Below are 24,736 nucleotides of genomic sequence, written 5' to 3'. Positions count from 1 at the left end.
TTTGGTATGATTCTGAGTTGATTTCGAGTGGAATTTTTCATCGCAAAAATATGGAACTGAAATTAATTTAAAAAAGCTAAAATTTTCCGTTAGGAAATTCCACTTGATATCAACTCTGAATCATGGTCCCCCTCAGTATTTGTTACGGTGTCAACTAACACCCATACATACTTGTATGGCTACCCGTATGTACTTGTACGGGGTGTAAGTGTCATCGTAACGAATACTGAGAGGAATGATTCAGACTATGATTCTGTGTTGATATCAAGTGGAATTTTCCGACGCAAAATTCATGTTTCTTTTTAGATTTTTAAAATTATTTTCAATTACCAAAAAAATTTCTTTTTTTTTTGTTGTTTTTTTTTCATTTTTTATTATTTATTTTTTTTTACCTTCGCGATGGAAAATTCCACTTGATTTTTCCCCCTCAGTATTCGTTACGATGTCATTAAGACCCTGTATACACTGCCTACACCTTCGGGGATAAAAATATGACATAGCATCACCTCGAGAATACTTTCCGGGCGGCAAAATACTGGTTTAAAAAAACTGAATGCCATCGAAATTGTAAGAAGCATCACTAAGAGAAAAATACATTGAAAAATTATTCGAGGATGCTATGTGATGCTATGTTATGTTTAGTTTTAGTATGGTATTAATAAACGAATCTCAGCTGAGACTGCCCTCAAGATCATGCTCAAGTCTCTGTTTTTATATGAGAACTGTCACATTGACATGATCTTGAGGGCAGTCTCGAAGCTGAGATTAGTTTATTAACACCACCCTAAGTCTCGAATATTATTGCTAGGAATTTCGAGATAGTATTATAATAAGCAGTCGTCCATAGTTTCTCTGACCTCAATCCTCCTCATCATCAGAGGATTCGCTCTCCTCGCTGTCCCCAGAGCCGTCGTCTTCAGAGTCGGAGCCGAGCCACGCCGGCAGGGTCGGTTGCTCTATTAGTGTCTTCCATTCATTTAGCTTGTGCAGATCTGGTGGAAAAACGGTATATTGCTGAGCTGAAATAATGGCTTAGCACACTCTGGAGACTTCATACAAAACACCTCGTTTTACACAGACAGCACCTTGAAGTTATAGTACACACGCATCTGAGTATGTGACGTCTGAGGCCGTACGATTGAAGACTAAAGTAAGACCGAGGGGGTGAGGTAAACCTAACTCAGCCGCTGGTGGAGAGCGGAGAGTTGCCGTTCTGCAAGTAGTATTATTCCTTATTCTATGGCTATGAGGTCGGCGCAGAATCGGTGCGGGGAGAAGTTACCGTTCTATACTATTTAGTCTATGACTAATTGCTGATTTTTCAATATACAGATAAATTATTATTCAATGGAATAGCAAAATTTTGTATGAAAGTATACAAATTTGGAAGACTTTATTTTATAAATGGACGGTATCTGATTATAGAGAAAGTGTATATAATAATAATACCGCACTCACCTAAACAATACATGTCACTCAAATAGAACTGCTTCTCGTCTCGTTCCAAGATCCCTCCGTACACGTAGAGCACGGAGCGCTGCACGGCCAACATGGCGGACATGCGCGCGCACGGGCCCCCGCGGGGGGCCGCGGGGGAGGGGGGCGCCGCGGCGGCCGGCGCGGGGGCGGACGGGCCGCCCAGCTTCATAGTGAACACTTCATCTACCACTGAGGAGGGAACATATATACCGCGTTATTAAAAAACAAACGATAGACCAATAAAAAGTAATAAAAAAAATAAACCGACTTCAAATCAGTCAAAAAAAAGTAAGAAATAATATTTTATCTGTGGGAAGTCGGCGCAACCAGCACCCTTCACCGTGGTTGCTTTACTTATGACAACGGGTGGAAGGTGCAGTTCAACCGTCTTTCTTTCTTTTATTTACGCTTTTAAGTGAATTGCTTCAATGTGGCTTGTTATAACTCCCCAGGTTTAAAATACAGGACGTTAGTAACACCGTAACAAATACTGAGGGGGATGATTCAGACTATGATTCTGAGTTGACATCAAGTGGAATTACCTGTCGGAAAATTCATAATTTTTTGTTTTTTTTTTTATTATTATTTTTAGTTTCATACTTTTGCGACGGCAATTTCCACTTGATATTAACTCTAGAATGATCTGAATCATCCCCTCTGTATTCGTTACGATATCACATACACCCCGTACAAGTACGGTCACAAGTACTAATTTGTATACACTTTGAAACCATGTCACATTAACTTTTATGACAAATTAAACCGTAAGTCACATTAAATGTCAAACATGTTAGTGCGACAGAGTCCTAAAGTGGGTACATTATATTGCTCATGACTGTACAGGTAGATACAAGTGCGTATGGGCCTGTCGGAAAATTCTTGAAAGTTTTAGGGTTGTTTTTAATTATTTTCAGTTCTACGGCAAATCCTACTTGATATCAACTGAGAATCATGGTCTGAATCATCTTTCAAAGATTTCGCTACGATGTTACTAACAGTAGTACACGAAACCCTGTATTGCAAACCTTGTATTGAAGTAATAGTAAACTAATAGACAAGTCATAATAATTATATATTATGATGCAGAATTTGCGACGCAAGTGTAGGAACACCTAAACGAATAACAAAACATGTGTATTAGTACTTAGTTCATCCTGCGACGTATGCTGACTACGCCAATTGGGATAAAGTCATTAGCTTATGTTATATACGGTTCTCTTCTATGTGGGTTGTGAGGTGGAGTATTAACCTCATCAACCCTGGTGTCAGTGTTACTATTGAGCCGCCAAAGGCCCCTCACATGGCTTTGTTATATATTCAAATTCAAATTCAAAAATATATTTATTCAGTAGGTAACATAGTTACACTTTGAATCGTCAATTTTTACATAACGAACGTCTCATCCGCCTAAAACTACTGCAGCTTCTCATAACCTGTATAGCCGGGGAAAAGAAGCTGCAAGAAAAACCTCGGCACAGGGCCCTTGACGTTCTTTAAAAAAAAATAAACATAAAATATTTTTATACAAGTAATTTAGCTGCCTAATATCAGTTCTCGTATACGTTTATGTTATATGTTATGCACCTACCTTTGACAGTCTCTTGCGGCGTCTCACTCTCTTCCACCTGCTGGGCGGACGGCTGTGCCGGCTGCTCGCTGCGCAGTGTCACGTTATGGAACTTGCCAGTCTCCAGGTCAAGCAGCTGGAGGTCGTCGCTCATCTCCCCGCGGAGATCTTCTTCTGTTTCTTCTACATCCTGGGAATTTAAATCTATATAAATAAAAGCGAAATGACACTGACTCACTCACTCATCGCGAAATCTCAGAATACTTTTAATTAGATTCAAATTTTGCAAGGACGTTCCTTTAAGGACGTAGGTGCTCACTAATACGTGATTTTGTGAAATTCAAGCTAAGGGGTAAAAAGGTGTGGCATGGTTTGTATGGACCCAGAGGGGGTGAGTTTGATTGGTGCGGGGCGAAATTACCGTTCCATGTGTAGTATTATCCGGTATTCTATGTCATTAATCTTCTATGCTATAATCCCCCTAGCATTATCCTGTTTCTCACAGGGTCCGACTACCTAACCTGAATATTGGACAGGTCCGGTTTTTTATAGAAGCGACTGCCTGTCTGACCTTCCAACCCGCGAAGGGTGAACCAGCCCTAAAATACAGGTTAGATCACATACCTCCAAAAATGCCTTTCTCGAGAATGTGGGTTTCCTTTCCTACTGTTCCATGCGTAGTCATCATCACCAGCCCATTAACGTCCCCACTGCTGGGGCACGGGCCTTCCCTATGGATGGATAGGGAGATCGGGCCTTAAACCATTACGCTGCCATGCGTAGTATTATCCGGTATTCTATGTCATTTAATCTACGAAATAGTGCATACCTGCGTTCTATTTTTAAATTAGCATTTTATCCTTGACCCGGTCACCTAGCCAATTAAGAGTAGAAGATTATGCAATACTCACACTGACTCCCCCGAACACGTATCCCCTCCCGCCGTGTACGTTGACGGCGGCGGCCTGTCCGGCGCGAGCTGGGGGCGCGAAGGCCCCCGCGTTCTGCGCGCGCCACGTGAACCCGCCGTTCTTACCGCACAGGCGGAACATGTCTGTGTGCGTGAGTGTTTGTTCCGTACGCCCTTCCCGCACGCGAGAGAAACCGCCGTATATGATCAGCTGTAGAAAGAAAACTATTTTTTTAAGAAAGAATTGGACAGAAAAGTACATGCAAATGTATTGTTGGATTGGACTATATACACCAGCGGGGTCTGTAGGAAATCGTCTCGGGCACGGGGCGAATTATAAGGAGGACTACGACTAATAGACGCAGTGATTTCATCGTTTATTTCGCACCGCGCGCGACGCTGATTCTGTGCCGCGAGGGCTGTAATCTTAGTGACGATACATAAATCGAAAAAAAATCGCATGGACAAAAGGAGGACCCAGTGATGTAATGGTTAACACGCTCGTCCCAGCTTGACAAGAGCTATGGATTCAAGTCATGTCCGAGTCAGATTTTTTCGATTTAAATTTTCTCTTTGTGAGTTGCCCTAAGCACGGGTGAATGGTATAAAAACAAAAATCATATAATTGGTTCATCTGCATTTTATTATATTTCTAGAATATTACATTTATATTTAATGTTAGTTTCTCCTTTAGAAAAACTTGTTGAAGTACTTGCAATCGCCCCTTCGGTAACTATAACAGCAAGACGAACTAAAGCGAGTCTCTTACCGAATCGTTACCATGGGGCATCATGACACAAACGGACCTGGCAATAGGGCAGTGGGGGTCAGCTTGCCCCAAATCCTAGTATCCAGACAGGAGTACGACTATTGATAACTATAGCAATATTACAAGGCTCTTACCGAATCGTTCCCATGGGGCATCATGACACAAGCGGACCTGGCACTAGGGCCTCGCCCACTGGGGGTCAGCTTGCCCCACGTCCTGGTATCCAGACAGAAGGAGTACAGCTCGTCAAAGTACTTGCAGTCGCGGCCGTCGTCGGCGTAGCCTCCGAACACGACTAACTTGCGGCCGAGGAGCGCCATGCGGTGCCCGGAGCGCGCAGACGGGCCATTTGGTGCTACCACCTGGGAATATTTTATTAATTTTACACCTATAACACATAACATAGCATCGAACTTGTGACCTCAAAGTGAGAGGCAAGCGTTGTATCAACTGGGCTACCACGGGTCCCTACCAATTTTGATAAGGCCAGGTTAGAATAAATAATACTACGTACTGAACGGACACTTTCCGCCCCGCACCAATTCGTTGGGCGCCGAGCTAGATTTACCTCACCCCCCCGATGGGTCTGTCTTTAGTCTAAGTGGCCGTAAGCCGTTAAGGAGTAAACGTGCGCGCGCCGACTCCCTGCCTCCCTCGCACTTACGCGGTAACGTGGCATACGGTAAGAGAAAGTGGTGCCTCAATGGTTAGACATTACAGGCTGATTACCCGTTTATCCGAAAGTAACATCACAACAAAAATAGTTTCTCACCTTTTCCCACTTCTTGTCAGCCAACGAGAAGCACCAGAGATCCTTATAATGATGGAACTGTGTTTCTGAAGGGCTGGTGAATTCTCCCCCAAATATCCACAACTCACCTCTGGAAAATAGTTACTTTTTGTTAAAAGCTTCTTGCACCTTTTGTACAAATCTACTACATATTTGTTGTAATTAGTTTAGACTGGCTTGGCAACAATATAACAGGGTATTTTTATTTTTTAAAGCATTCACTCATGCTTAGGAAAACTCATAAAGTGAAAATTAATTCAAAAACTTTGACTCTGAGGGACTTGAACCCACAGCTCTTGTCAATAACTGCTAATGCCCGCCGAGCCCTGAGAAAAAAAGAACAAAAAACAGGATATTCATACTTGTTAGCGGGCGTAGCGACCGCCTGGTGCGCGCTGCGCGGTGGCGGAGCACCCGGCGCCTTCACCTGCCGCCACGTGCCCTTCTCCGGGTTGAAGAACAACAGCTCATTGTATACTATTGTCTGTAAATTAATACAATGATGAAGGCATAGGTATGGGTTGTGACATTATAACAAATACAGAAGGGGATGATTCATCAGACCATGATTCTAAGTTGATATCAAGTGGAAATTCACCTCAATGTTTTCGTTATGATGTCACTAACACTAATTGTAAGACCGAATGTAATTGAAAAATCCAAACCCCATTTTTGAACGATTTTATCTGGAAATCTCGGCCTTAGAAGGACCTGTCTGTTTTTAAACAGCTTTTGTTTTAAAAATGTAACTAATACCAACCCATAATATCTACACCTAATTATTATTTCAACTAGAAATTACCTTTTGTCCATCATGGTATTCTCCACCAAACATGATCAGCTCATTGTTAGTGGGGTGTGGAGTAAGGGACGCATACGCCCTTGCAGTCGGAGGCCCAGGGAGAGTCTTCTCAGTAGGTTGTGATCTCTTGGCCTCCTCACGCTCTATCTCTGCTATAACTTTAGCTATGTCTTCCTGTAAAATAAATTATGAGATGTGTTCTACAAAATTCAAGTAGAAGATAGTGGGCAAATCAGATCCTCCTACAAATTCATGATAAAATTGAATACAATATATGACAAAAATGATAATAAGTTAGCAGTTGTAATCATGTTTTAATACACACAACATACATACACACATAGAAACATATAGGTACATACCTTGATCAGGTACATAAATATTTATTGTTACTAACTCACTACCCCAAAATATATTTTTGATGTTTTTAATACATTTGGTGGTGGAATCTGTTCCAGAAAAGACCAGACCATTCTCCTTTCAGTCATAATTATTTTAAAAGTATTAATTCCTGTACTAAACTGCTTATGCTCCTGTACTAAACTGCTTATGCTATTCCATTATCCGGCGACTAATTATTATTTTTTTACTGGTTACTAAACAAAATAAAATTAAATAGGTTTCAAAATAAAATAACAAACAAATAAGCATGCATGAACTAACCTCACCCAGGTTAGCGAGCTCTTTCTTAAGTTTATTCGCTAATTTCTTCTCCGTTTTAGCTGCGGTCTTCACTGCGCCGCTCACCTTGTTCTTATTCTTCTTCTTTCCCATGTCTTCTAGCTATATTTTTTCTCAAAAAATCGAAATTCACTTCACAAAACAAATCCACAAAAGTTTAATTTGGGGAATTTTTGAATGCATTGAATACTCAGTGTCCTATGTGACCGAGGCAGCGCTATATCAAATGCTATATTTGCATCTCTATGGTACAACCTTAAGAGCGCTATTAGCACGCAAACAAATAGCATTGTGACGTTTACGTCTTGTTGCTGCTTACTATATAAGTATAAACTGAACATGATTTTGTAGCAATCTATGAAAATATCTAAACGAAACTTGTCATCTTGGCAAATTTGCCAAATGCTACGTTTTGCTTTTTTTCTTCTGTTTTCTCATAGATTTTAGGGATAAGTAATTTAATTTCAGTATGTAATTGAAGATTCTAGTATAAGCTACCTTCCACTAGCTTAGTTTGTCGTGAAATTTGTGATCTGAGAAGAAATACTGCAAAAATGACGACCCCAGGAGCTTCAGTAAGTTTCGACTATTTTCCCAATTTTTACCTTTTATTACCTACGTAAGTTGCATATAATAAGACTTAAATTATACAAGAAATTACCTCTTTTCCTTACTTCACGTAGGGATATTATATAAAAGAAGCTTTCACTTAATTTGTTTGAGGTTATACAATCTTCCTTATCACAGATGTTATGTATACTAGGTACTAACATACTACTAGAACAGATCTTAAAATTTCTTTACTACAATCCTGATCGTTGAAAATATTAGTTTATATGTTATTTGTCTAACAAAAAGATAACCAACGGAAACGAATTGTGTTTTACTAAAATAGTTTGTACCTATGTGCTTGAATGCTGATATGACTGGCATACTATTTCGGGCTTCGGAATCTTCCGAGATTGCTGTACTTTCATCAAATGTACCATTTGCAATAAAAGTATATTCCAACAAATTCTATATTACAGATTGAGAAGGGAATGTTAAGGTGGTTTGGACATCTAGAGCTAGGCAACGATTATTAGTAGGGCTGACAGAGGAAGACCATTGACTCTGAACCGGTGTATGACAATAAGTATGTCGAAAAAAAAAAAGAAAAAAAGACATTTGATGAATGTGGAGGAAGCAAGAGAAGTATGTCAGGATTGAACCAATCGAATTACCCCGGTGGGAAATAAATGTGAGTTTGTATGTGTGGGTGTGTACAACATTTCCAACACTGAGAAAATGCCTGTATCTTTTTCAGTCGTCACAGTCTGCATCGGTCCAAGAGTTCAAGATCAGAGTGCCAAAGAATGTGAAGAAGAAGTACCACGTGATGCGGTTCAATGCCACACTGAATGTTGACTTTGCCAAGTGGAATCATGTGAAGATGGAAAGAGAGAACAATATTAAAGAGTTTAAAGGAATCGAAGAGGATATGCCAAAGTGAGTTGGGATACACCTTCATCTTTAATAATAATTTAATATTAATTTTTTTATTTACTCTAATTGTATTTTATTTTTAATATTTTACTAATAATAATTACTATTATAATATTAATTCAATCAAATTAATTTAATTAAAGATAAAGGTGTCATGTGGACTATTTTAACTACAATAAAATAATAATTAACAGCTTTATTTTAGACATTTTAATAAATATTTTCACATTTACTATCATCATCATCAGCCGTATGACGCCCACTGCTGGGCATAGGCCTCCCCCAAGGATCTCCACGACGATCGGTCCTGCGCTGCCCGCATCCAGCGGCTTCCCGCGACCTTCACCAGATCGTCGGTCCACCTTGTAGCGGGCCTACCCACTGAGCGTCGTCCGACACGTGGTCGCCACTCCAGAACCTTTCCGCCCCATCGGCCATCGGTTCTCCTCGCTATGTGTCCTGCCCACTGCCACTTCAGCTTTGCAATTCTCCGAGCTATGTCGGTGACTTTAGTTCTCCTGCGGATCTCCTCATTTCTGATTCGATCCAGCAGGGAAATACCGAGCATAGCTCTCTCCATTGCCCGCTGAGCGACACCGAGCCTCCTCACGAGACCCATAGTAAGCGGCCACGTCTCACTGCCGTAGGTCATCACTGGCAACACGCACTGGTCAAAGACTTTCGTCTTGAGACACTGAGGTATTCTGGACGAGAAGATATTCCGCAGCTTCCCGAACGCTGCCCATCCGAGTTGGATCCGACGAGAGATCTCTTTCTCGAAGTTGGACTTACCTAACTGGATTATTTGTCCTAGGTAAATGTACTGGTCTACAACTTCGAGTGTAACGTTCCCAACCTGAACTGGAGTGGGTGCGACATGGTCGTTGGACATAATTTTTGTCTTTGCCATGTTCATGCTAAGACCCACTCGTTGGGATGCGTTACTGAGATGCTCGAGCATGGTGTTCAGGTCTTCCAGGGTCTCAGCCATTAGGACTATATCATCGGCAAATCGAAGGTGCGTCAGGTACTCGCCGTTGATGTTGATGCCAAATCCTTTCCAGTCCAGAAGCTTAAAAATATCCTCCAATGCAGCAGTGAACAGTTTCGGAGAGATGACATCTCCCTGTCTCACTCCTCGCTGCAGTTGGATCGGATTAGAGCTCTGGTTCTGTACTCGAACTGACATAGTGGCATTTTGGTAGAGGTCCCTTAGCACTTCGATGTACCTATGGTCCACTTGGCACCTCTGAAGAGACTGCAACACAGCCCAGGTCTCGATCGAATCAAAGGCTTTCTCATAGTCCACAAACGCCAAGCAAAGTGGCAAATTATACTCTTCGGTCTTCTGTATAACCTGCCGCAGCGTATGGATGTGGTCTATGGTGCTAAAGCCTTTTCGGAAACCGGCTTGTTCGGGAGGCTGGAACATTTACTATATGTAATTGAAATTGTTTCCTTGACACTGTTTGCTTTTTGGCAAAGACATAAATTAAATTACTTAACTAAATAGTTAAGTAGTTTAATTTATGCCTTTGTTTAATTTATGTCTTTGGGATGTCACATATTTATGTATTATACTTCAATTCATATCTTGATCATGCCAAATAATGAAAATAAAATACTGTGTTGATCTCAGTGATACCAATTCTGGTGAACACAAACTTACTCTAATTTTAGTCTGACAACTCTTAAACTAGTGTTGTCCTTCACTTACAATATGTGCAAAATAGAGATAGCTTTAGTTTTGTCAAATTAGATTAAAATTAAATTAGTTCCCCAAATCAGCAACAATATCTTATATTGAAATACTTACTATTTTGTTGCAAAATATGGGTAATGATAAATATTTGCACAATATTGCACATTATTTTGACACTTGTAAAGAAAACTACCACAACACAACAACACACACATACATTTTCAAGCATATGTGGAAATTGTCTCCAAATATTTTTTTCTCACAAGAGAATATTTTAATTGAAAAGTTTTTTTTTCTTTGTGTTTCCCTAAGCACGAGTAAGTGCTATACAAACAAAATACATTAAGTTTTTCTCTTAAAAGGAAAGCTTTAATGTGATCAATCAATCACACTATTATCTTCCTGATATGATGTTTGTTAATTTGTTTGTTTTTTGTTTTTTTTCACTGCCAATTTAGGCCAATTTAATTTAGATGAAAATTAACGCAATAAAAATATTGAAACCCTGGTTTGAACTTAGACCACTATTCAGAAGTTCTATGATGAAAGAAGCCTTTTTTCAATTCTAGACTTTCTTTTTTTAGAGTCTAGATTTTATGTCGGCGTGCTTTTCTGTTGTTGTATTACTAAAAAAGTCAATGCGGCCGAATCTAAATTCAAAAATATCTTTATTCATTAGGTAACATAGTTACACTTTGAATCATAAATTTTTACATAAACATGTTTTTCGTCTGGGTCTTGAAATGACCTATTATTTTTGGTCACTATTTTAGAGTGCAACTGATAAATGTGATCCCTGGTGCAGGTTCGGTGCGGGGTCCGAGTACGGGCGCGACGTGCGCGAGGAGGCGCGGCGCAAGAAGTTCGGCATCATCTCCCGCAAATACAAGCCCGAAGACCAGCCCTGGATACTGAAGGTCGGCGGAAAGACTGGCAAGAAGTTAGTACAACACCTAAATTCAAATTCATACCTTTATTCATAACAAACGTCTCATCTGCCTGAAACTACTGCTTCTCACAACCTGTATAGCCGGGGAAAATAAGCTACAAGAACAACCTCTGCATAGGGCCCTAGACTTTTTTAAAAAATACTGTTATACAATTTAGTAATTTGGCTGCCTAATATCAGGTCCCAGACAGCTAATCCCATGCATTCATATTTTCCAGATAACAAACAAGTTTTTACAAAGTTTCTGTTTAATTACTGTCTTAAAACAATCAATCAATGGTAAATTTTGAATGTCAATGGTAAATTAAATTCTGAATGTAAAAGTGATTTTATTCAGTCGACTGGCGTGTAAGGGAGTGACTGAGACCAACGGCTTAGCGTGACGTTTCGTGTGTAGACTTGTTTATGTATTATTTTCTTTGTTGTGTTTCGCTAGATTCAAGGGCATCCGTGAAGGTGGCGTATCTGAGAACGCTGCCTACTACGTGTTCACGCACGCGGCCGACGGCGCCATAGACGCATACCCGCTGCAAGAATGGTATGGATTTCCTCACATAAATTAGTAAAATATAAAAGGTGTATCTACATTCCATGCAGTGCTGGGTGCAGAATTATCGTCATCAATCAAATGGGCGCATACACAACCGACAAAATAAAATATCTGGATGTTTATACCCGGTTCTGGTTGTTTATGTTTTGTTTGTTTGTGCTTCTAACCTCCAAAATGTCATACAAACTGTCATCATCTTTTTACTCTTTAGAGGATTAATTTCCAAAAATCTCTTCTTAGCTCATTTACGTCTTTAAAAAAACGTGTAGTGCAAGATTTCATCCTTTTAATTTAAAAATTGATAAAGTTTCATACAGACTTTTAGACCCTTTTTTAACCCTTTAGGGGATGAATTGTTAAAAATACAACCTCAGTGCTTACTGACGTCCATTCGGAAATCTACATAACATAACATAAACTGTTTATATACGTCCCACTGCTGGGCACAGGCCTCCCCTCAATCAACCGGAGGGGGCATACTCCACCACGCTGCTCCACTGCGGGTTGGTGGAGGTGTTTTTTTTACGGCTAATAGCCGGGACCAACGGCTTAACGTGCCCTCCGAAGCACGGAATCATCTTACTTTTTCGGACAATCAGGTGATTCAAGCCTGAAAAGTCCTTACCAAACAAAGGACAGTCTCACAAAGTGATTTCGACAATGTCCCCATCGGGAATCGAACCCGGACCTCCAGATCGTGAGCCTAACGCTCTAACCACTAGACCACGGAGGCTGTTCTAACAAACTATTCGGTTTTTATTCGGTTAACAAACTGTTCTATTCGGAAATCTATTTGCGGAAATTTATGCTGCTTCAAAAATGACTTTTATACAAACTTTTCTCCCCCTTGTGTATGAAATTTCGCAAAATCCTGTCTTAGTCCACATAGGTATGTTGACATATCTCTCGTCTCTTTCGCACTAGGCGATAAACTATATCTCTGTCCTGCTGTCGTTCTAAATAATCGAAAGTTTGATAGAGTTGGAGTTGCACGTTGGGATTTAAATGTCAAAAGCAATAGGATATTTGACTGTTAATGATAATCTAGAAATAGACTCCAGTCTAATATGATCAAAAATCAACCTCATTCTCTTTAATGGCGTATTTTAGAAATTTTGTTATGAATTAAGTAACAATAAGTACGACTTTTGACTGTTTTTACCGATGACGTCACAGTCCAGTAATTCCATAGAGAATTTTCTTTTTTACGTTTCGTAAAAAATATCTCGTTTGACTAAGTTGTCAAATTGCCTATTCATTGTTACAGGTACAACTTCCAGCCGATTCAGCGGTATAAAGCTCTGTCAGCTGAAGAAGCAGAACAGGAATTCGGCAGGTCAGTTTGTAAATTAGTATTAATTAACCAGTGCCTTCGACAAACAATCAAAAAATCTTTGATGTGTGGGTAGTTAATTTCATCTTCCGATGGATGTACCTCTGCCTACCCCAATTGGGATATAGTCGTGAACTGTTATTTTATTTATTCTAAATGTATCTTAATATTGTTTATATACAGCCATGATGCTTTTTATGTTATAAAAAAATTAAAACTGATGAGAAACGATTATATTTTCTGTTGTTTAGTTTCAGTTTTATCAACTTTACTTCTTCGACTTAAAAAGCAACTGAACGCCATTCAACCGTTATTCTGCAATCTGCTCTTCTCTCTCGCTCACTCATTACTCTCTCTTTCACACACCTTAACGTTCCGTTTCATTCCGCCTACCATTCCTCAGTGGGGTTAGCACTGTAAGCACGCGACTCTTTCTCGCCGCGACAGAGATCATCTGTCTCTTTCTGTGCAGTACTGTGAGAGAGTGACGGGTGACGTATGTCGAGGCGAGAAAGAGTCGCACGCTTACGGTGCTAAGCCCGCTGACTGACACATTCTCATATTACAGTTTCTTTAAAAACAATTTTGCAATATTTATAACAGGCTTTACTAAATGAGTAAACTTTAATACAACTCAGTCTTTAGCAAATAATTTTAAGTTAACAAACATTCAATTTTAAGTTTAGTAAAGAACATCTTTCCGATATCGGTTTTTCATATTTTAATAAATTGCATTGATCAACTATGAGCTAACATTCCGTACGTTATAAACTGAACTAATAAATGTACAAACTTGTTGTCAGACGCAACAAGGTGATGAACTACTTCTCGCTGATGTTCCGCAAGCGCATGCGCGGTGATGACATCGCCGACGGCGAGGATGACCCCGACGAAAAAAAACCTAAAGGCTCTAAGGCCAAAAAAGGTACACACACTTACACACACACTCTACACACACACACACACAACACACCAATACACACACACCCACACTTTACACGCACACAAACTCACGTCTGTTTAGAGACTATTTCCATAGTATCCTATGGAATTCCATTTGTTTCAATCCTGACACACTTCTCTCTTGCTTCATCCACATACATCAACTGCTTTTCCTCACCAGATCTCAAAATATCAGACATGGACGAATGGATAGACTCGGACGACGATTCATCAGACTCCGATGATAATAAAAATAAAGACGAAGATAGCGACTCCGGCGCTAAGAAGAAGGAAAAGAAGAAAGGTAAATATATCTCTCCTGAGCCGTGGCTTACGCGCGTGGCGCGATATTGGCCCCGATTCCTGCAGACATCTCTTAATTTTACTTTAAGTTATACCTGTCATTTTCTTATCCGCCGAAAAGGAAAGGGACGGATGATTGACAGCTCTTAATTTTAGGAAGAATGAGTAAATAAATGAATAACCTGGGCGAATTTTTAGACGGTTGTTTTAGATTTGTGCTTAAAATTGACGTGTGTTCCATAAATTTTATGCTTGTCGATTACCCGTCCCTTTCCTTTTCGGCGGATAAGAAAATGACAGATATAACTTAAAATAAAATTAGATGGTGTTTACAGGAATTAGCACCATTATATCATAAGACGGTTATCTACGTAGACTGCATTCGCTGTTTATAAATAAATAAAATTAATTCCACGCAATTTTTCACCGTACGGTCAATGGGGAAAGACCGTCTAGTGGCAATAACTTCTTATATATCAAAATATTATGGCACTTTCTCTCATTTCTAGACTTATAAATAAATATAACAGTATATATAAATTATTTATCATACCCGATCACATGACTTGCGTCTCAGTGTGCTTTTCATAGTAATTTCGTGTCATCATCATCAGCCCATTAACGTCCCCACTGCTGGGGCACGGGCCTTCCCTGTGGATGGATAGGGAGAACGGGCCTTAAACCATCACGCGGGCCCAGTGCGGATTGATGGTTATTAATGACTGCTAATGCAGCCGGGACCAACGGCTTAACGTGCCTTCCGAAGCACGGAATTTCGTGTATTGATGTTTAATAAAAAGTAACTGATTTGACTAGTTGGAAACTAGCCTATTCAACATTTGTCCTACTTAGGTGCAGCACCAAAAAAGAAGAAGAAGGTAGAAGATGAGGCGTTCGAGGAAAGTGACGACGGTGACGAGGAGGGACGGGAGAAGGACTACATCTCCGACTCATCGGATAGCGAGTCGGACCACGAGACTAAAGCTAATAAGGAACTTAAAGGAGTTGCTGAGGAAGATGCGCTCAGGTAAATAGCGTGCGTGGGGGGGGCGAATAATGCGTGCATGCATGTGTGAGTAATGCGTGCATGCATGTGTGAGTAATGCGGGCATGCATGTGTGAGTAATGCGGGCATGCATGTGTGAGTAATGCGTGCATGCATGTGTGAGTAATGCGTGCATGTATGTGTGCATATGTATGAATAATGCGTGCATGCATGTGTGAGTAATGCGTGCATTATTAAAGTAATCCGTGACAGCCCTGTATTAAGAACGCGTGACTTACATCGTAGTGTCACAAGTTCGAATCCTGACTCGGGCACTAAACCAAATTTTAATACAAAATACAATTTTATGAGTTTTAATTCATATTTGGATCATAATCACGATGTTTCCAGGATTTATGCCCAGTTAATGGTAATAGGCTCGCCCCCTATTGCATGGGACTTAAACATAGCTCGCAAGGAGTGTATATTATACACCTCTGCCTACCCCTTCAGACACGCAAACGTGATGCTATGTTATATTATAGTAAATTATGACATACAAATTCAAAAATTGTCCTCTATAATTCCTCCAGAAAGCTGCTAACATCAGACGAGGACTCTGATGAGGAGGAGGAACAGAAGCAGGATTCTGAGCAGGAGGACGAGCCCACCAAGGAGGGCGAGGAGCGCGCCAGCAAGCTCACCAAGAAGAAGAAGAAGACAGACACACCCAAGAAAGGTAAAATAAAATTAGTCCAAAAAAATAGAAACATATTCCTCAACAAGAAGGTAGCGGCTGTTTTATTCTTTTCAACAATCTTCTCACATGATTTTCAATACCTTATCCAGCGCAGTTTTAGCAAATCGGCATTTGTATATATATAGATTTGTGGTACCTTGTATGGCATTATGAACCCTATTCCCCTTGCCATTCAATTATTTCTATTGCCTTTTCTTTCTAACTCGCTGTCACTACACGAACCGGTTTCAAAAGTGCAACATGAAAAGTGACTTCTTCTCTCGGGTTGTAAGGTCGTACAGCCATGAGCAATGTCATATACCCACTTTAGAACCCTGTCGCACTATCATATCTGACATTTCATGAGACTTACGGTTTAATTTGTCAAAAAAGTTAATGTGACAAGGTTTCAAAGTGAATACATATTAGTACTCGTGACCGTACTTACCTTACCGACTTACCTTTTATTGTCCTATAGATTCGAGCAGTGAGCTGAGTTCAGATTCAGACACGGACCCAGAGAGCGGGTCTACCACCAAGAAACCCAAGAAGAGCAAGGAAAAGACCAAGGACAGTGACAAGAATGGCTCCAGCAACTCTGCTGCACCAGGTTAGTTATTTATCATCACCATCATTAATTTAAGAGCCACGCTCTTGTCTCCACTTCTTGTGTTGTCCTCGTCTTCTTGTGATATGTCCCCACCGCAATTCGAACGCGGGAGCTTTAGGTCGCGAGCCCAACGCTCAACCACTGGACCACAGAGGCCGCATCAAGTGTTAACGACCGTGTTCCTCCAGGTGGCGCCAGCCTGCCTCGGGCCGGCACGCCGCCCTCAGCCGCCGCCAGTGCGGTGGCGGCCGCCAACGCCGCCAACGCTCAGCAGCCACCCAGCAAGCGACCCAAGCTTGACGCCTCTTACACGTGAGTTGATTAAAGCGTTGTCATAGTTTGACTATACAACGAAAACTTTGAGGGGTGATTCAGGCCATGATTCTGAGGTAATATCAAGTGGAATTTTCGCAGAAGCGACTGCCTGTCTGACCTTTCAACCTGCGAATGGAAAACCAGCCCGTTACAGGTTAGGTCACATACCTCCGAAAATGCTTTTCTCGAGAATTTGGGTTTCCTCACGAGCAAGCTGTTCAAAATTAACGACCAAATTACTCTAGCGAAAGGGATCGCTCTGTCGAGCGAGAGAAAGCCACCAAACAGCAGCATTAAAAGCTGCAATTAATGATTTTTATGGTGACTGTTAACCAGCGCCTAGATATAGAATTGTAGATTCCCCATACTCCATTGAGGAAGGCATATTTTTACCCGGGCTTATCACACTTCCTGTCCGACAGGCTAGAACTCAAGGTGACACGTGGTTTCCATGGATACGACCGATTTGCTATTAGACTTCACGATCTGATCGTGAAACGGGAGTTGACGGGGAGTAACCATGGCAACCACCGTGACCTTGACGCATCTAGCCTGTCAGACAGGTGTAATAAGCCCTTTTGTCGACTTTTACGCTGTGTATTTGTGTATGTGTGTGTGGGCGCATGAGTGCGTGTTTGCGTGCGTACGTACGTGTTTGCGTGCACGTGAGCGTGTGTGCGTGTACGTGCGAGCGTGCGTATGTCTTAATAATCTCACTTACAATTATGTTTCAGCGAATGCGGCGTGACGGAGGAGGCGGTGCGCCGCTACCTCGCCCGCAAGCCGATGACTACGACCGAGCTATTGACAAAGTTCAAGTCGAAGCGCACCGGCGTGAGCAGCGAGCGGTTGGTCGAAACCATGACGCAGATCCTCAAGCGGATCAACCCGCTCAAACAGAACATCAACGGCAAGATGTACCTCAGCATCAAGAACACTGCATAGGCAATGTATGTATTATACAGATTTTTGTACAGACGGTTTTTTTTCTTTATATACCTACTTACATCTGATACCTACATAAAACTCACGGCCGTTACCCTACTGCAGTGAGTCCCAAGTAATCACAAGACCTGCAGCCACTATTGGTACCAAGTCCTAAGATGGATATTTACAGGTGACCAGCCCAAACAGAAACTTACAATCCTTCTGTCGGTTTTTGCGACATACCCAGGAAGATAAAACAACAGAACGTAGTTTTTTTTTGTATTCGAGTTTTAAGTCGTCTCGGTCTGCAAACAGTTCGGACCGCGGTGCGAATCGACTCCTTTTGAATGGATCGATTCGGACCGCAGTGGGTTCGGATATTTACCCTGTGGCCGAATTGACCCCTTCCAAATAAAATGTCAAAATAACGTAAAAGTAAATCATTTATTCACCCACTAAAAATATTGTACATCATTCTTTATGATTATGAAAAAATAATTATTATAGTTCAGACTTCTCATTCTTATTGGACCTTAGTATAAAATATTACATTCATTTCTCACAAATAAGTTATTATTACAATTTAATATATAAATAAGATTTTTTGTGCATAAAATACTTTGAAATATTCACAACTGGGTCCAACTAAAATAATGAAATGTGTAAAATTATTTTATGACATTCTCTAATAATTGATTTACGTAGATAATTGAAATTCCATTAAATTGAACTCGTCAATTCAACTGTACAAAACATTCCATTAATTACGGGCATCTTGTCACCAGTTTCATTACCGCTAAAATGCTAATTATAATTATTTAATAATCCATTTTAACTAAATGGAAGACTTATAAAGCATGGCTTTCCAATGAATATTAACTTAATTAATTTAATAGCAAAATTATTTGTCGACGTTTCCATACTATCACAGTCCATTTAGGTTGTTCTACATATTACTATCTACATTTTAATTAAACAATTTATAAGTATATTCGATATAAGCGATAAAAGTAACTGGAACTAATAGAAAACCCTGTTACATAGGTATTATATCAATATGTGGGTTCTCTGCCTTTTCGCCGAAAATTGATCAGCCGATTATCACATGCCAACTTACGTTTCGCAGACTTTTATTCCGCTGAATAATAATTTTGTTTTTATTTCCCAACCTCACTGTTGCCAACTTTACGTTTGGTCTTCCTTTTAGAATGACACTTTTCAAAATGCCAACTTTCAAGTAGCGAATGTTTTAGTTAGCGTAATATTCACAGACCAAGTAGAGATTCTACGCATCAGACAGAAATGTTCCATAGTAAAAAATTGCACTGTGGAAACTGCACGAATAGAATATGACAGCTCTTTTTTTTTATTGAATTATTTAATTATTTGAGGAACTTTGAAAATGTAACCGATGTAGCATATTTAAATGCCCTGTGTAGTGAAATAAAAGAGATTTGGTTCTGGTTCGCTCGCTCGGCTCGTGCATTGTTTATCAGCATACTAACCTAACCTAACCGATTCCTTTCGATTTCATCTGAACTTATAAATATACGAAAAGGGAACTATTACACAAACGAAACGTTATTCGTCTAAAAGTTGTCTGCCCTAATGAATAATTTGACAAAAGATAAATGCCCCAAACGTTTTTTTTTTTCATTACAATAATCAGCTTAACAACAATTCTACCAAATGAAACATTGTCATACAAAAATTACAATCGTTTTTGTCAAAACGTTGGTTGGCAAGTGATAATCGGCCAAACAATTTTCGGCGAAAAGGCAGGATCCCCAATATTGCTAGATATGTCCTGCAAAGAAGCCCTGTAGAGTCCGCGCCACGAAAGAAGTGCCGCGGCCTCTACAGGGCTATCGACCATGTCACGACTATATCTATGATTCACCAATAATTTTCGCTTAATTCATCTATTTTTTTTTTCATGAGCATACTTATAAGTCTATACCTAAAATACCAATTCATACTATTATAACCTTATTCGTAATCACGCATCCCCACTGGGGTGAAATTAAATATTAAGTAATAGTGAATGAAAGCTCACTCGCACAATTTGTTAGAACCCTTTTTTACTTCTATAACCTTCTATAACTAATTGTTAATCTCAGAATGTCGTTATTATTGAAGTGGCAACTACTTATAGTAACTTTTTTGCTGGCTGCGTAATATTAATACTAGTTTTAAGACCAGTAGCACGTTACTGGGTTTCGTACGAATGATGGTGTTCGAATTTCTGACACCAGGAATATTTCAATTTGACATTTGCGCATATAAAAGTTATTGCGCAATGCAAACAACTGTCAAATAGCAATATTGCTTTTTTAGATGAATTGCTTTGATGTGGCCTTTTTGTCCCCTCAGATGTCACTTCGAAGTAAAGTGGCCCATTTGGGGCTTTAGGGGGCGGGTTGACCCGTGACACACTATCGGTCAATAGCATTATTAGAAATCGTGCTTTCTCTTTTCCTCCCCCCACAAGTATGTAGCCCAGGTGCGGTACAGCGCTCTTGGTCAAACAGCTATAAGAAAGAGATAGATATGTAACTAAGTTCAACTTCAAAACTTCCTTATGTCTGTACAGTGTAGGGTTTTTTACAGAAACTATTTTCATGTTATTATGAACAATTGATCAACAATTTAAGTAGATCTACCCACGGACGGTAGACGTCTGAAGTGCCCGTATCCAATCTAATTAGCGCTACGTGATCAGCGATTTCTGTTTGTTTTCGTTTTTCCATTCTTCTACGTCCGTATCTGGCTCCGGTTTTCTGGAAAATGTAAATAAATGTAAGTACATAGGTACTTAGGTAAATTGGATATAAGTAATAAAACCCCATGGTGTCTTTATGGTAGTTTGAAATCAGAAATCAGAATCATTTATTCAACGTAATTATCATGGATAAACTTGTTGAAGGTCAATGTAACATTTTTTAATTTACGTCATTACGTTTGATAAACGGTAGTGCCACTATTTATATTTATATCCAGTAGATATATTTAGAACTTATACAGGGTGTTAGTGTCGTCGTAACGAATACTGAGGGGGATGAATCAGACCATGACTCTGAGTTAATATCAAGTGGAATTTTCCGCCGCAAAATGCATGTATTTTTTTTTCTTTTTTTCAATTCTATACTTTTGCGCTGGAATATTCCACTTGGTATTAACTCAGAATAATGATCTGAGTATTAATACCATGTACAAGTACATACAAGTAACCATATAAGTAGATAGGGTGTTAGTGACATCGTAACAAATACTGAGGGGGATGATACAGGCCATGATTCTGAGTTGATATCAAGTGGATTTTCCTGTCGGAATATTCATGAAAATTTAGTGTTTTTTTTATATGTTCTACATACTTTTGCGACGGAAAATTCCACTTGACATCAACTCAAAATCATAGCCTGAATCATCCCTCAAAGTTTTCGTTACGATGTCACTAACACCCTGTATTATCGCAGCCCAGGCTCTCATCATCCTCCTGCCCTTATCCCACTTTAGGTTGGGTCGGCACAACAGCCCAGTACCGGGTGAGAGCCTTCAGCGCTCTCCATTTGTCCGGCCAAGTAGTTAATGCCATCTGCGGCAAATCTACAATAAGTCACGTCAAAAAAAACAACAGCCCAGCTCGGGTTCTAAACCACTGAATTTGACTTTACGAGTTTGAATTAATGTTTGGATCATAGATACCGATAGATAGCACATAACCACGCGCAAACCTCCCAAGATTTTTACCCGGTTAATGGCAATAGGGCTCTTATACACACATAAGTACATGTTGGCGAAGAGTGGGTGTATATACTATACACCTCTGCCTACCCTTTCGGGGATACAGGCGTGATGTTATGTTATGTTGTTTATATCGGTCTGCGATCGTGGTGGTGCTACTCGTACTCGCTTTAGTCGGAAGCGTGGAAGGCGGCGTAGTCAGCTCAAATCAGTAGATCTCTGTCTCTCCGCTTTTCCTGCTTGCTCTCTAACTATCGTTCACAAGTCGTGCTTTCGCTTCAGCTAACAAGCGGTGCAACGCTTGCAGTTTGTGTAGGAACTATCATCATCAGCCCATTAACGTCCCCACTGCTGGGGCACGGGCCTTCCCTATAGACGGATAGGGAGATCGGGCCTAAAACCACCACGCGGGCCCAGTGCGGATTGGTGGTTATTATCGACTGCTAATGCAGCCGGGACCAACGCCTTAACGTGCCTTCCGAAGCACGGAGGAGCTCGAGATGAAAACTTTTTTTTTGTGGTCACCCATCCTATGACCGGCCTTTGCGAAAGTTGCTTAACTTCAACAATCGCAGACCGAGCGCGTTAACCGCTGCGCCACCGGGCTCCTCCTGTAGGAACTATATCGTAGTGGTATAACTCACCCGCATAATGAGTACTGCCTGACGAGCCGCTCGCCGTCCGCGATGGTCTGCGGCATGGGGCGGCCGTTGGTCTCAGGTAACAGCACGCCTATACTGCCCGCGATCAGCGCTATGACGCCCAGCAGGAGCAGTGGCAGGGATCGCCAGTAGCGTTCCTGAATGAATGAATGAATGAGAATTTATTCGCGTAACAATTACAAGAATTGGGTATTGGGTGGGGTAGCTAAGTCAAAGATAAGTTATGAAATTCTGATTAATAAATAAAGACAGATCGAAAGATGACAAAAATCTTTTTATTTTTCCTATATAACTTATTTACTTATGAATTTTAATAAAGAAAAATGTAATAATAAGTGCGCCATTTTGTCACGCTTTTCTATGACGTCATAGGTTGCTTTTTCATATCAGACACGTATTTTTATACAATAGTGTTTCTTTTTTATAACGTTTTAAACCAAATGTTGCCGTTTGAAACCCAAATAAATCGTTTTAAACCGTTGAAAACTCGTCTACAACTTGACGTCACGTTTGGTATAATTAGTTTATAGAATATCTATAGAAAGTAGCTATAGAACTAAACACGCTCAGTATATTACCTATTATCAATAACAGTATACTTATTACACATTCAAAAATTCTTTACACAGTTTATAGGTATTTATTCCGTTATATCCCTACCTCGGCAAAATCAAGAAAATGTAGTTATAATTAAGAAAAAGAGGGGTAGGGGACGACCCAAGAAAGTGTGGACGGATTGTGTAAAGAAGGATATGTGTGTGAAAAGTGTGTGTACTGAGATGACGACTGACAGGAATGAATAAAATAATAAAAATATTTATTTGACCATAAGAACAACAAACTTAGGACAATAGATTAAAAACTAAAAACATAAGCTTCAAAACATGAACCCTGCTCCTTAAACTAGGTTAGCCTGTATCTTAAGGAGCAGTGATCGGTGCATGCGAGATAACAGTACAGTACCAGTGTTATAACAGCTTGTTCGGATTTAAAATACATACTTAATATTTTTTTTTTTTTTTTTTTAAATCTTTATTTAAAGAGCTTAGTCACTACTGACTATGTCGCTCTGTAACGACTACATACAGAAAAAGATAGCAGGTTGAGCCTAGAACGCCGATAAATTATCGCAGTTTTAAACCCACCCTAACTAATCGATATAGTGCTCTAGCTTCCCTGGACAAAGGAAAAGCCAAAACACTGTTACATACTCCAACCTCCTTAATACTAGAACATACAATTTGAGTAAAATTATTCCTATGATTGTCATTCCGAATACACTCTAACATTATGTGCAGTACATCCTCCACTACCCCACATTCTGTACAGTTTGGAGATTCTGTTTTTCTCATCAAGTAGGCAAATTTATTTAATGGTAAATGCCCAGATCTTAGCCTCATAGCCATAACTAATTCGTTTCTACTCAGGCAGTTGTTGATCCAACAAACGGCCAGCGGCTCAGGTTGTATTGTCCTATACCAAATACCTACCTCTTTAGATCTCTTATCAAAATACTCTTTCCATAGGTCTAGACATTGTCTCTTAATCTCACCTAAGCATTCAGTAAAGAAAGGTCGACATGAAATAAGCATACCATGTGAAGACGCTTGTTTTGCTAAACCATCAACTATTTCATTTCCGGTGATGCCACAATGTGAAGGTACCCACTGCAGATATATTACTTTTGATTGATTTTGTAATTCTCTTATCAAATGTAAAATTGAATAGGCTATCGGTAACCCTCGAAAATTCGAGGTGCACCGAGCCAAATGATACAAAGCACCTTTCGAGTCTGAGAATATGGTAAAGCTGTCACCGGAAATAGATTTAATGTATGATAAAGCCTCTGCTATGGCTATCAGTTCAATGTGCATTATGGACAGGTTTGATGGAACAGTGAACAGCGCCTGGACGCCCAATTGAGGATCGTATATCGCTGCTCCAGCATCTTCTTTCTCTTTAGAGCCATCAGTAAAAATTTGATAGGAACCCGCGTATTCACTATTGCATAAATTAGTAAATGCAGCCGTAATTTCACTTGCACTACATTGTCGTTTGGGTTTGTTAACAGTATTAATGGACACTCTCACAAACTGTGCAATATTAATGGAGTTAACCCACACATCCAGAGAAAACATCTCGAGGTTTTTGCTGACATGGATTGACATATTATCCAAAACATCTTTCACTACCACCAACAATGGTTTACGCTTTCTTCGCCATCGATTATTCTGACATAGCGTGGACATTTCTTGAATAGGAGGTATGACAGGGTTGGAATCAATGGATTTACTCTTCAAATAAAACTTACTTCCGAGATAATTCCTTCGAATATGTAATGGTGGGACTGAAAGTTCGCTTTCCATAACATGGATAGGTGTGCTTTTTATAAATCCTCCTACAATTCGCATAGCTTGATTTTGAATCAAAGTTAACTTCTGTAAATGTGTGTTACTCGCATCATCATATAAATAACTAGCATAATCCATTTT

The 24,736-nt window shown here is 40.0% G+C and overlaps 3 protein-coding genes across 4 annotated transcripts in view; 1 reads left to right on the top strand and 2 right to left on the bottom strand.

Moving 5' to 3' along the window:
- Positions 1–371: 371 nt before the first annotated feature.
- Positions 372–7,159, bottom strand: LOC126382105 (kelch domain-containing protein 4). Its single transcript, XM_050031843.1, has 9 exons — positions 6,981–7,159; positions 6,318–6,491; positions 5,878–5,999; positions 5,498–5,606; positions 4,860–5,087; positions 3,958–4,167; positions 3,068–3,236; positions 1,459–1,668; positions 372–992 (listed from the first exon to the last, which is right to left on the bottom strand). The coding sequence occupies exons 1-9, from the start codon at positions 7,089–7,091 to the stop codon at positions 859–861; spliced, it is 1,467 nt and encodes a 488-aa protein (XP_049887800.1). The 5' UTR covers positions 7,092–7,159; the 3' UTR covers positions 372–858.
- Positions 7,160–7,363: 204 nt separating this feature from the next.
- Positions 7,364–24,736, top strand: part of LOC126382099 (general transcription factor IIF subunit 1) — a 31,617-nt gene continuing 14,244 nt past the window's right edge. Inside the window, exons 1-12 of the mRNA XM_050031838.1 lie at positions 7,364–7,573; positions 8,305–8,486; positions 10,991–11,125; positions 11,571–11,672; positions 12,952–13,020; positions 13,821–13,942; positions 14,141–14,263; positions 15,115–15,289; positions 15,841–15,986; positions 16,465–16,596; positions 16,785–16,908; positions 17,646–17,861. Of these exons, the coding sequence (XP_049887795.1) occupies positions 7,553–7,573; positions 8,305–8,486; positions 10,991–11,125; positions 11,571–11,672; positions 12,952–13,020; positions 13,821–13,942; positions 14,141–14,263; positions 15,115–15,289; positions 15,841–15,986; positions 16,465–16,596; positions 16,785–16,908; positions 17,646–17,856 (1,542 nt within the window). The 5' untranslated portion in view covers positions 7,364–7,552 and the 3' untranslated portion in view covers positions 17,857–17,861. The remainder of the gene's footprint in view (positions 7,574–8,304; positions 8,487–10,990; positions 11,126–11,570; positions 11,673–12,951; positions 13,021–13,820; positions 13,943–14,140; positions 14,264–15,114; positions 15,290–15,840; positions 15,987–16,464; positions 16,597–16,784; positions 16,909–17,645; positions 17,862–24,736) is intronic.
- Positions 18,264–24,736, bottom strand: part of LOC126382095 (organic cation transporter protein-like) — a 54,421-nt gene continuing 47,948 nt past the window's right edge. For both annotated transcript variants that reach the window (XM_050031833.1, XM_050031832.1), the window contains exons 11-12: positions 22,227–22,381; positions 18,264–20,618 (exon numbers count right to left, since the gene is read on the bottom strand). In XM_050031833.1, coding sequence (XP_049887790.1) covers positions 20,549–20,618; positions 22,227–22,381 — 225 coding nt within the window. In that variant the 3' untranslated portion in view covers positions 18,264–20,548. The remainder of the gene's footprint in view (positions 20,619–22,226; positions 22,382–24,736) is intronic.

The sequence above is a fragment of the Pectinophora gossypiella genome, chromosome 3 (genome assembly GCF_024362695.1).
Source record: "Pectinophora gossypiella chromosome 3, ilPecGoss1.1, whole genome shotgun sequence".
NCBI lineage: Eukaryota > Metazoa > Arthropoda > Insecta > Lepidoptera > Gelechiidae > Pectinophora > Pectinophora gossypiella.
The sequence above is the reverse complement of the archived record's forward strand: the minus strand, read 5'-3'. Positions and strand labels throughout refer to the sequence as shown.

Excerpts from the sequence above, each read along its gene's own strand:
- LOC126382105 (XM_050031843.1), bottom strand. The coding sequence starts at position 7,091 with ATGGGAAAGAAGAAGAATAAGAACAAGGTGAGCGGCGCAGTGAAGACC. Across the intron at positions 4,168-4,859 it reads TGCCCCATGGGAACGATTCG|CTGATCATATACGGCGGTTT; the intron begins GTAAGAGCCTTG and ends TTCTTTCTACAG. Across the intron at positions 1,669-3,067 it reads GCCGCAAGAGACTGTCAAAG|TGGTAGATGAAGTGTTCACT; the intron begins GTAGGTGCATAA and ends TTCCCTCCTCAG.